A 13,203-nucleotide genomic window follows, 5' to 3' on the forward strand; every position below is an offset into this window, starting at 1 on the left:
TGTACCCAAAAGGGTGGATTTTAGGTTATGTAAAGCACATTTCATAAAGCTATTAAAAACATATGGTATTCTAGCAACTTTAAGAATAACATTTAATTTTTAGGTAAGTCAACATTAAATAGAAACCGAAGTCCTAAGCAGGTTTTTATATTTGATCATTTAGCAAGAAAGAACTTAAATGCATTTTTATGGTGGGATGAAAAAAATCTTCTGAATAGAGGGTAGTGTAATTAAGCCACTTCCAATTTCTGGATCAAGAGCCAACACTCCCCCCCCCCCCCCCAATACTATTGTGACTAGAAATCTTTGAAGTACAAAATACAGGTAATAAGAATCATTCTCTGATTTATTAGGAAGAGGTTGCTGAGAAAATGGATAGTTGTTAAAACTCAACCGAAGTCTTGATCTCAATAACTCAATAATTTAAAATATAAATGTTTTACAAACGTGCATGCCATCAAGAGTATACCAGTCTTTTGGGCAGCCCTGGTGGCCCAGCGGTTTAGTGCTGCCTTCAGCCCAGGGTGTGATTCTGGAGCCCCGGGATTGAGTTCCAGGTCAGGCTCCTTGCATGGAGCCTGCTTCTCCCTCTGTCTGTCTGTCTGTCTCTCTGTGTCTCTCATGAATAAATAAAATCTTAAAAAAAAAGTATACCAGTCTTTCTACTCCTGATATTTGAATGCCTTCTTTCTTACCCATAACTACTGTTTAATGTACCACTGTTGACAGAAATTAGCAATATTAGTTCAACTTTAATGTTTGATCCTTGAAAATTTAGAACGAAATCAGTGCTTACCCACCCCCTGCTGCCCCATACCCCAGTCCTGCCACACAGATTTTTGTTTTGTGGGATCATAACCGTGACCTTAGAGAAGTTAAAAGCATTAAAAGTTTTGACTTATTAGGCTCAGTGAGTGATAAGTCCAGCAGTGGACACCAGGTAGATCAGCTACCACCTGGTGGAGCTCTGAGGCTTAGAGTTTATTACAGCAGGTTATGAAGTAGCCCTGGAGATTTATTGGGGGTCTCTGCCTCGATAAATCTGAAGAGGCACATCAGAACTCCAGCTCTCAAAAGATCTGTGGTTTAGTACCAGAAACCAAGAAAAGGGCGGGAGGTGTGGAGTGGGGAGAAGACAAGATCCAGGTACTGAGATTAGATTATGAGGTCAGAGAGCGGTCACTACTTCGTTTGACCTTGACTTGAGCTCCTTGCCTCAGGTTTATTTCCTGGACACAGAATGGTTTCATTGACTTCGTTTGTAAAGGTTAGAAGATTCTCAAGGCTGAGGAAGAACAGTGAACAGATTATTACAAAAGAAAATGGATTTTTATACACTGAGATTTTATTGTATATATTTAGTTGCTGGTGACCGTTCACTCTCATGAACGAATTGGTTAAAACCTATAACTTAAAGGGCATTTATTTCTCCTCTTCAGCCTAGACACCTGGATAGGCAGGGTTTTCTGGAATCCTCACGTTACTTTGGAGTAAGAGTGGGTTTTCATTTGGAGTTGGGCCATGGTGAAAGGGGCAGTAAAAAGCTTATTAGAATCAACCAGGAGGGGCACCTGGGTGTCTCAGTCGGTTAAGCGTTTGCCTTTAGCTCGTGATCCTGGGATCAAACCCCACATAGGGCTCCCTGCTTAGGGAGGAGCCTACTTCTCCCTCTGCCTGCCGCCCCCTTTCTCTGTCAAATGAATAAAACCTTAAAAAAAAAAAATCAACTAGGAAACTCAACATATGATGTTGAATCTTATGAAATGGCTGCTGCTTTATTAGGCACCCCCACCCCCCCAAAAAAAGTTTCATCTGATCTAGTACATCCATTACAGACCTACTGGATTGCTTTATCAGAAAAGATGTATGTGAAACGCCTAAAAGTACTGAGTGGCTTACCGGATGGCTTGTGACCGTCTCCCAGAGGAGAGCAGAGTCTGCTGACCTTGGGATAAGTGGTAGAGGCAGCCTATTATTTTCCAGTAGCTTCATATCATCCAAATGGAATAATATTAAACATTTGAATTTGCCCATATTGGGACTTTGTGAAGCTTTCGATCTGGTACTTAATGGGAGAAACCAAGCATCAAGAACAATTCAGCCTTGAGAATGCTTCCTCCCCAGCTTCAGGCCATGAACTTTATTGATCCTTTATAAAAGCAGTGTTTAGGGACACCTGGGTGGCTCAGTGATTGAGCATCTGCCTTAGGCTCAGAGCCTGATCCTGAGGTCCTGGGATCGTCTCCCGCATCAGGCTCCCGGCATGGAGCCTGCTTCTCCCTCTGCCTTGTCTCTGCCTCTCTTTCTGTGTCTCATGAATAAATGAAATCTTTAAAAAAAAAGTTTACTAGAGCAGTTCAATTATCTTTACCCATCTCTTGCCCCCTTTTAAAAAAATTTTCAACATATTTCGAGTAAGAAGTTGAAAAGTAAAAATGAACTACAATAAATTTGATTAGAAACTTTTGGTTATTTAGATGCTTCCTTTTAAAGGTTCAGTATCTTAGTCACAACAGGTAGCAAGGGATGTTAAAATTCTAGGTCCTCAACTTTTTTAGTCACCATACATAAAACTGATGAATGGGTTGTTGAATCAACTTTAACTTTTTAAGTGGTAAAACAGTTTTACCTGCTATGAATACATAGGTTGGGGAGGGACCCAAATGGAATACAAACCAAAACAAGTGAATCTGACTGTATTTCAGGTGAGTAATATAACCACACTGAAGCGGAGGGGAGTGAAGTGGGGAGAACTAACCTAAATTATTCTCCAGTATACTGGCTGTATTCTTTTAGGCTAAGAAAAAAACTGTAAATATTGAACTTTAGTTATTAATAAGTTTATGTTGATACTGTTGTAGCAATTCCATAACTGCTTAGTTGAGAAATAAGTAAATGTAAAATGGATAATGTTTCTAGTATGCAGATGAGGAGTTAGAAATATGGAACGGGAAGACTAAAATTAAGCCAGTGGTGTTAGATTGGAATTGGAGCTGTCAATACATACTTACTGTTATTGTTTTTAACATATCTAAAAAGATGTAGGGAAATAGATACAAATGTGGAAGTGTGTGTGCATGTACATACAGAATACAGACCTGGGACCATCTGAGTACTAAAAGAACTAATAATTATAAATCGAATCAAATAAGCTATGAATCAGTACTGATGCATAAATGAACAAATGAATGAATAATAAATGGAGCAGAAAAGTAAGCTTTTCCTTAGAGTAGAAAACAAATATAGAAGGAATGATGGGATTAGCAAATCACCATTTGACAGCCACAATAGTTGTGATTGCTTCAGGAAAGAATGTTTAATAGATGTTAAAATTAGTGGGTGAAAGTTTGATGAGAAACCAGATATTTATTTATTTATTTTTTTTTTTTTTAAATTCTTTATTTATTTATGATAGTCACACAGAGAGAGAGAGAGAGAGAAGCAGAGACATAGGCAGAGGGAGAAGCAGGCTCCATACACTGGGAGCCCGACGTGGGATTCGATCCCGGGTCTCCAGGATCGCGCCCTGGGCCAAAGGCAGGCACCAAACCGCTGCGCCACCCAGGGATCCCCCAGATATTTATATAGTCCAAAGTATCTCCTATGAGATCTTTATTTAAAAAAAAAGAAAAAAGAAAAAAAGTAACCTTATAGTGGAGAAACTTGGCAAGTGATCAAAGTTATCACTAGTAATGGGACAGAGATGACATCATGTGCCTCCTGATATGGTACACTGAGAATGACACATCTCTCCTGTGATATTGCTGCCAAAAATGCATAACCTGAATCTAATCAAGAAACAAATCAGATAAACCCAAATTGAGGGACATTCTGCAAAGTAGCCTGTACTCCTAAAAAAAAAAAAAAAAAAAAAATGTCAAGGTCACCGAAGACAAGGACAGAGGAGGTACTCCAGGAGACTAAAGAGGTGACAGCTAAATGCTATGTACGATTCAGGATTAGATCCTGGATCAGGAAAACGGATGTCTTTGCTTTTGGGAAATCAAAGTATAAAGGCTAAAGGGGCGCATCATGCTTCAACTTACTCTTCCACAGTTCAGGGAGGAAAAAGTGTGCATGGTGGAAAGCTGAGCAGAGGGCATGTAGCAATTCTTTGTACTGCATCTGCAGCCTTTCTAGGAATCTGAAGTTACTTCAAAATATTTTTAAAAAACTGAACAGAACATCCTGATACAGCTGGTTGTGTGCTAGGTGGTCGTCTTCTGGTGCTCCATAGGGAACCACTTACACTAGCTCTCTCCCTTTCTCCTTTTTAATCAGATTTTATAAATTAAAACTTTACAAAGTAAACTTATTTGTAAGAAACTCAATACAGAACTATACAAAACACAAGTTCTCTCCCCCTTCCCTACTATCACCACCAAAGTTACCACTATTTACAGGTTAATTGGTCCCACCATGAACATTGCTGGGCTTGCCCAGGTAGTGCTCACTGACCAGTATGTATGGTCATACTTGTAAGTCTCCTCTCCCTGCCAGACTATTGAGCATCATTGATGATCTTTTTTTCTTAGCCTCATGTTGCTGTGGACATGTGTGTGTATAGCTTTGCTTTTGTTCTTTACCAGAATTTTCTCTAAATGAAGGCTTTCATTGTCCATAAAATGAGTTGGCAAGGACTGACAAACCCAGCTACTTAAATTGTAAAGACACTGGGGTAGCTGCTAGCTCACAGGCTTGAAGAATGTACCAAATGAACAGCCTCCATCAGGCATTGGGACACCTCTGAAAACCGCGGTCACAGGAACTGGGGGACCTTTTCTGGGGTAGGAGACTGTTCCAGTGACTTATTGCCAACCACCTCCATTTTCTGTGTCTCCAAAACTTGAGGTTGAAATCCTCAGAATACAAGACCCCATTTAGGGGATCCCTGGGTGGTGCAGCGGTTTGGCGCCTGCCTTTGGCCCAGGGTGTGATCCTGGAGACCCGGGATCAAATCCCACGTCGGGCTCCCAGTGCATGGAGCCTGCTTCTCCCTCTGCCTATGTCTCTGCCGCCCACCCACCTCCCCCCCCCCCCCGTGACTATCATAAATAAATAAAAATTAAAAAAAAAAAAAAACCATTTGGTCATTTGGAGCAGCATAGTCCCTTGAATAGTGAGAGCTGTCGCTAGGGAAGTAAGGGCTTGGAAGGTAGACACAGGCCCCTGAGTGCCCTCCCAGAGAAGGAGGATCAGCAGAGCAGCCATCCCAAACAACTTCTCTTTCCAGGTCTCCCCTACCTGCTTCGTGTCTGGTCTGTTGTGTGTCTCCTTGCAGTCCAGCTGCCCTTGTGCTACCAGAGATAACCTCACTATAGTGAGTCTCAATGGTGTTAGCATCAGCTTGGGAACTTGTTAATAATGCCCGTTCTCAGGTCCCATCCTAGACCTCCTGAATCAGGAAGTTGGGTGTGTGGTGCTCCGCACTCTATGTGGGAAGTCAACCAGATGATTCTGATGCATGCTAACATTTGAGAATCTCAGCCCTGCTAAACCTGATCATATTATACAGTTTGAAATTTTTTAATAGCTCAGCTATGCGCATATTCCATAGTCCTTCCTCATGGTATAAAAAGTCCTGTGATCTCACCACAGCCTGCTTGTACAGTCATTTACCCACCTCCCCAGCATGTGTGTGTGTGTGTACTTGTGTGCACTCTCCCTCCTCTACATCCTGTCACACACAATTTTGCTGAGCTCTTTCCTGGACTGCCACCTGGTCAATTTCTGCTCTTCTGTCACTTCCTCTGTGATGCCTCCGCCTCCCCTCTTCCCCAGTCCCTTTTCTGCCTTGGATAGGTTTCTCACAAAGTCCTAAGTATTGTGTTGATCCGTTTAACCATTAGTTTACCTGTATAGCTCGGCCGCTAGAGTATGGGCTCTGAGCTCCTCAGGGTAGGGATTTCATTGGTTCTTATGTCTCTGACACACAAGAATTATATGCTTGGTTAAATTTTGGTAGTGGTGTTTTTGTTTTGTTTTAAAGATCTTATTTGAGAGCAGGAGAGAACAGGAGCAGGAGGAAGGGGCAGAGGGAGAGGCACATTCCTTGCTGAGCAGGGAACCTGACAGGCCGCTCTCTGGCTCTTGATCCCAGGGTCCTGGGGGGATCATGATGTGAGCTGCCCAGCCCACTGCCCCCCCCCTTTTACTTTCTATTATGCAACTTCAAGCCAAGCAAAAAATAGAGAATATAGTAACGAACATCCATTAACCCATCACCAGAATTTGCCAACTTAATATCTTGCCACATTTGCTGCATCTTTTTTTTCCCCTAAGTGTTTTAAATACATGATGTTATATCATGACATTTCATCATTATAGTCTTTTTTTTTTTTTCTTTAAGATTTATTTATTTATTTATGAGAAACACAGAGGCAGAGACAGGCGGAGGGAGAAGCAGGCTCCATGCAGGGAGGCTGACATGGGACTCGATCCTGGGTCTCCAGGATCACACCCTGGGCTGAAGGCAGTGCTAAACTGCTTAGCCACCGGGGCTGCCCTCATTACAGTCTTTGTATCTTAGTGCCAAAAGCTAAAGATATTTCCTGGGTTACCATAATACTACACTTAATAAAATTGACAATTCCCCAAAATCGCCTCTGCCCATGCTGTATTTGGTTTTCTCCATTTTTCCACAAAAGGCCTTTCACATGTGGTTTGTTCTATCAAGGACCACACATCTCATGTGAGGGTAGGCCCTTGAGGATGTTTTAGTCATTCTAGAATAGTCCTTTTCCTCTTTTTTCCCTTATTCAGTGAATAAACTCCTAGCTAATCTTTATTCTTATGTGGGATAACAGAAGTCCAAGACTAGTTTGCTACTAAGGAGTTGGAATGTTCTTTCTGTTCAGAATAATTCAGGCTTGTAAGGTCTCAAATCCATGATTTGCAGCCAGTAAATCAATCATTCCAGCACCAGCCAGAATGCAGAAGAAGCCAGTGCCACAAGTGCTAGAGAAACAGGAGAGCTATTTAGGATCTGGACTTTGTGCATATTCGCTTAATAGCTTCTCCATCTTCTCTTCAGAAAGTCACTGGAAGAGCTAGAATTCATTTAACAGTGACTCTGGATCTCTGTAGACTTGAGTGTTCGGGATTTGGTAATTTCAACTTGCCCTTTCATTGTATTTCATTCTTTACTAGCTTTTTTCTTATCCTTTTAGGACTCTGGGCTTTGGTAGGGTTTTTGAGCAATAAAATGGCATTTTTAAGCTCTCTAAGTTAGAATGTTAATATCAATAGGACATACAAATTTGCATTTGGAGGTTTAAGCCTAGAATTCAGAAAAATCTTTTTTAACCTTTATTTATATAGAGGAGAAAAGGGAAAAGAGGATTTTAAAAATTCTTCAGCAGAGTCCTGAATGTAGTAACTCAGTTTAAAGCACTACAGTATGTAAATGCAGAGTCTGAAGTTCTTTTAGGAGTTGCTAATTGCTCTTGGTAGCTTTTGAGATAGAATTATTAGCATTTCTAGTGATTACAATACCAAGCCATATACCAGTTGAGTAAGACTGTTCTGTGGATTGAGTCACCTGTGATGTGGATAGAGGTAAGATTGGAGATGGGGCTGGTGAAAAGGGGGAAACTTACCTAAATGAGGCTACAGAAGGTTCAGAAAAAAGTACTGTGAATTATTTTAGAAACTGTGGCCTGGGAAAGAAAACTGTGTTAGCATGTTAGCAAGACTAGCTGGGACAGCCATAACAAAATACCATAGACTGGAATGGTTTAAACAACAGATATTTAATTCTCTCAGCTCTGGAGGCTAGAGTCCAAGATCACATTACCAACCGTTTCAGTATCTGGTGAGAACTCCTCTTTCTTGCTTGTAACCACCTCACTGTGTGCTCATGTGACCTTTCCTCCATGTGCACTTTTGGAGAGCAATCTCTTTTGTCTCTTCCTCCTCATCTCTGAGGGTAGACTAATCCATTTTAGAGGCTCACCCTCATGACCTCATCTGAACCTAATTGCCTCCCAAGACCCCACCTCCAAATACCGTCGTGTTGGGGGTTAGGGCTTCAGTATAGGACTTCGGGGAGAACATGAACGTTCAGTCCATGACACTGAAGTATAGGATATGGAACTGTCCTGGTACATTCTTAAGAATATGAGACTATTAAGGTACATTGTTCATCAACACTATCTTTATACCTCCCAGAGTTTGTCCTGGGTAGGGGTTTTAGTCTTTGTAGATCACAGTGAACCTGTATTGGTTTGGCCACAGTGTTTCAGGCCACCTTGAAGAAACTGTTGGCTGTCCCTGTGGTCTGTCAGATTGGGTTGCTTCTAAATAATTTTATTTTTAACTTGACATCATACTAATAGCCAGAAACTGTCCTTTCTGATCACCATGTAAATAAAATACTATTTACAGGTATAAAAGAAGGGTTTCTCTTCATTGTAGGAGGAGTTTTGGTGAATTACAGGCAAAAAAGGAAAATTGATTTTGAAAGGCACGGAGTTTCCCCCCTTCACTTAACAGTAATCTTATCCTATCAAAGTTTAATGTGAAATCACTTTGGCCAGAGAATAATCTTATTAGGGCTTTAACTAAAAGCACAAGGTGTTGGATTTTTTTTTAAATGTCTCCTTATCTATCTTCCTCTTTCCTTCTACTCCCATGATCACCCTCCTGTGCCCTTCCCCCTCCCCTGCCCGTCCCTTCACCATCCTTTAACATTTAAAACGTTTTTGGCTTGGCTGATCCCTCTGGATAGAAACTGAGCTGAGCAGGATATTGATTACCAAATATGGTATTGCTGCTAAAGATGTTAGAGGAATGTGGCTTGTATTCTAAGCCTCCGGCCTCTGAATAAGCTGCCAAACAAATTAGGTCATTTTAACTTCTGAGCTTGCCCTTTTTTTTTTTTTTTTTTTTTTTTTTTAATAAGGAACTGGAACTTTGATTTGGAACATGGTGGTGGTATTTTAGCTCACATAGGGAGGAGGGATGTGAAGAGGGGGGTCGAGAGTGGGGGGAGACTTAATTCAGCATGTTTTAGGCCCTGAGCCACCAGGCCAGGCGGTATAAAGACGCAGCATGTTGTATGCAGCCTCTTCGACTCTGGAACACCAGTGGAAAGAGCTGAGGCACAGAAATCAGATGTGCCACCTAATTATCATCTGAGGCTAGAAGCTCCAGAGGACCACTAACAAGTCCCAGGATGCTCTTCTCAGATTACAACAGGCTGGACGACAGTCACCAAGTTGATGTGGGCTCAGGTTTAGGAAAGCTGCTTCTTCACAGGTTTGGTGGGAGTTTAGTGCCAGGGAGGACACCTTGAAATTGATGGCAGATTGTTACTCTGTGTAGCTGATGGGTATGTGAATACGCAAGTCCATTCACAGCATACCTTCTAAATGATAGCTAGAGACTGTCTGCTTTTGTCTCCCAGCAAAGACCACAGCTCTCTGGGTTCATATTTGGGAATATTTATTCTGTTGTGATATTCTCGTTGATAGAGTGAAATGCTCTTAAGTGGAAGCGGATGGAAGTAGACTCCGCTTCAGAATGCTGCTTTGTTCTTTTTCCTCATCTTTGGCAAGATAATACTGAAGTTTCATAAGTTGAAACAAACACTTGATACCAGGGAAAGAATTTTTTTTTTTTTGCATTTCTTATAACTGGCACCCCCCTTTTTGCTGCTTATTGTCAGTTAGGGCTGTACAAAGTGGCTTCCTTCTCTTCCTACCCACCCGTTTGCCACCTTCAGCTGGTTTCTGCTCAGAGAATGGATAAATCAGGCTCACAAAGAAATTCCACCCACTCCAGGATGTGTGTAGGTCAGGGCTCTGTGGTGTTCGTTGTAGCTCCCCAAGGACTTCTTTCCTTCCCCCCCCCCCCCCCCCCCATATTTTTTCATTGCTGCTATCATCTAGTCACAGGCTCTTCTTCCCATCTTTGGAGCTGAGCCTGTAAAGTTCAGAGTTGTTCATCCTGCTCTACAGAGAGAGTCTTACTAATTTCTTATGAAAATTGCTCTTTTCGTCAAGCTAATTAAGTCAAACGGGGACTTTGGGGCCCATAGGCCCACATGAGCACTAAATGGAAAACCTGTGTTCTTAGGATACTCCTTTTCAGAACCCCACCCCCTTTTCGGAACATACCATACAGACAAACATAGGATCCGAGCCATTTTGGAGCACACTTATGCACTATACTGGGATATTTTTTTGCTGCCGTTGTTGGAACACATAGCATTGGAAAATAGGTATCATGAGATTTTTCATTACATTTAGTAATGGAGGCTTTTTTTTTTTTTTTTTTTTTTTACTTATTTGAGGGAGCAAGCACAAGTGGGGTGGAGGTGGGGGAGACGGAGATGCAGACTCCCCTCTGAGCAGAGAGCCAAACTCAGGGCTAGATCTTAGGATCCTGATACCATGACCTGAGCCAAAGGCAGATGCTTAACTGACTGAGCCAGGCAGGCGCCCCAGTGGAGGCATTTTTGAATGGTGAGAAGGTTTCAAAATAGACTTATCTTGCCCTAAATCTTGTGGTGTTATAATGTTTGTTATTGAATATGTTTAAGTAAACTGCAATAATAGGGTCAAGAGTAATTAAAATTACTACCCAGTCTTTGCGTTTGCCCATATAACCTGTTGCCTAACTGTGTAGCTAATAGGCCAGCTGTAATCAAAACCAGGACTTTACCACATCAGGATTTTAAGATTTTTATATAAACTTATAAGCTAATTAGAATTAAATACTTGTTCATTGAAATCTTAAATCTTGGTTCCTATTTTACTAACTCAATACATGTATCACCATTAAGAAAACTCTCCAGTTAGAAAGGGAGGGGAAAGGGGCACCTTGGTGGCTCAGTGGGTTAGCATCTGCCCTCAGCTCAGGTCATGATTCTAGGGTCCTGAGATTGAGCCCCATGTCAGGCTCCCTGGTAATGTGAGGAGTCTGCTTTTCCCTCTCCTCCTTGTTTCTGCATGCTCTATCAGAAGAATACATAAAATCTTTAAAAGAGGAGGTGATTTTCTCCCTCCATTTCTAGGTGATGACACTAAGGCATTGAAGAATGACATTGTTTCAGGCCAGTGTCAGAACATTGGGTGGGACCTAGATGTCCATAATTTCCAGTATTGCACAGAGCTTTACAGGAATTATTTTATTCTCATTGGTAATCATTCATTGAAGTTTTTCGCTATGCTAAGAATTTGCTGGTCCATATTGAAAACTTGAACCTGAATGTTTTTGTTCAAGAAGAAAAATAATTAAACATGTAACAATGTTTTAAGTAAACAAAATCTCCCCTAACTTTCTGGACATGTCATATTACAGGTTTTCATGTATTCTGTGTAAGTAGTGAGAACCAGGGCTCTTGCTGACCTTTTTTCTGAAAGACCAGGATTTACTGGTGTGTTTATTTTGTCACCATTCCGGTTTGACTCTAAGGAAATGAAAACATCTTCCATTTGTTCTTTATTTCCAAAGGGCATCCGCTTCGATCCTGAAATTCCGCAAACACTACGACTAGAGTTTGCTAAGGCAAACACGAAGATGGCCAAGAACAAATTAGTAGGGACTCCAAACCCCAGTACTCCTCTTCCCAACACTGTACCTCAGTTCATTGCCAGAGAGCCATGTAAGTTGATCTACTTTTCATTTAAAAAAAAAAAATAAAAGAATAACTGAGAATTGTTTGTGTGCTGCACGTGAAATTACACCACAGGACATAGAGCTGGCTGAGTGTCATTTTCCGTTTCTGTGAAGAGGCTGTGGATTCTTGCTGTCTGAATTCCAAATACAGTAATCTTGTTGATGATTGACTGTCCCGAAAGGTGGTTCGGTTAGATTAAATCTGTAACTACTACAGAATTTCGTTTGATGTTTTGTAGATTTTCTTAATGTCATCTTGACCTTATCATGAGGGTGTTCTGTTTGCCTGGGGTACGAATCCTCCTTTATTCCCCCATCCCTGGACAGGAAGGCTGGTTCTCAACATCTACTCCATTTGTTGAAGAACATCAATTCTGTGGCTTGGGAAAAGAAAATATTAAAAGTGAAAGAAGCAGATACTAAGTTCTGTTTTTGAGAAGAATTGAGCCTATAAATCTAGAGAGAAAAGTAAACATACACGAAGAATTTGTATGTTGGAACAATCAGTTCTAGCAAACTAATACTGGTGAATTTAAGGAAATCTAGGGCTTTGTGTTTTAAAGTAATTGGGTAAGGATACTGACTAATTGCTAAACAAGTGTTTTACCCCACCTAATGAGCTTATTCCCTTAAATGGCCAGGCTATGGTTTTGCCTTTGATTGAATAACTTGAAAAGGTTGTCTTAATTTTCTTTCTTAAGCTCAATCAGCATAAGTGAGGCGTGAGATAGGCCTTAACTTTTCCTTTCATTGCATAGCTATATGTGATTTAATATGGCAGGGGATTCAAGGAATCCCAAGTGATTTGCTGTTATTTGGAATATTTTTGCTCTTTCGTTCTTGATCTTCTTTCCAAACCACATGATCTTGATCATCTTCCTGCTTTCCTTGACAATGCAGTATGTTCAACTTTTCGTACTGAAATTGAAGGGCACATGAGTTTCTTTCTTCCCCCATGTCATGTGTGTGTCAGATTTAATCAGGTTATTGTGGAAGTTAGAGCCATTATGTAGCCCTATAACTCTTGAGAAAGCTGCTGCTTGTCAGTGGAAACTAACAGATAAGAGTTTTCTCCCCCAGCATTTTCTAAAATTTTTCTGTGAAGCCAGAAGTCATAATAGAGAAAAAAATATTTGTTCTTCTAGGTCTAGGGAAACTTGAAACCTTTTCTAAACAGAAGTTTCATTTTATGGTACAGTTGCACTACAGGAAGATGAGTGGACATTCCTTACATAATTCTGTATCCTTAAAGCATCTAGGACAGTACCTTTTGTATATTGCATATATTTAATAAATAATAGTGATAAGTAGATAGATTAATATTTTAATTTGGTTATTTGCAGAATTGCTCCATTTGTATGCCTCTTCATTTCCCTCTGAAATGTCTTCGCTCTTAAGACATCAGAAAAGAGTATTTGTAAGATACCTTGATTTAGAAAAGGCAACCTAGAGTACCTCTTTAGTTTTCTAGTGAATTTTCTGACTCAGATCTGAGAGTATTTTAAAAAGATTAATTTAGACATCAAGTATAATGCTGAAAATACTTGATCCTTTCAATTCTTTATTGAATACTTTTGTTCT

At 40.7% G+C, this 13,203-nt stretch overlaps 1 protein-coding gene across 50 annotated transcripts in view; it reads left to right on the forward strand.

Moving 5' to 3' along the window:
• Positions 1-13,203, forward strand: part of RBPMS (RNA binding protein, mRNA processing factor) — a 173,209-nt gene that overhangs the window by 97,814 nt on the left and 62,192 nt on the right. For all 50 annotated transcript variants that reach the window (XM_072776299.1, XM_072776324.1, XM_072776297.1 and 47 more), the window contains one exon: positions 11,458-11,608. In XM_072776299.1, coding sequence (XP_072632400.1) covers positions 11,458-11,608 — 151 coding nt within the window. The remainder of the gene's footprint in view (positions 1-11,457; positions 11,609-13,203) is intronic.

This window comes from Canis lupus, chromosome 15 (genome assembly GCF_048164855.1).
Source record: "Canis lupus baileyi chromosome 15, mCanLup2.hap1, whole genome shotgun sequence".
NCBI classification, from domain to species: domain Eukaryota; kingdom Metazoa; phylum Chordata; class Mammalia; order Carnivora; family Canidae; genus Canis; species Canis lupus.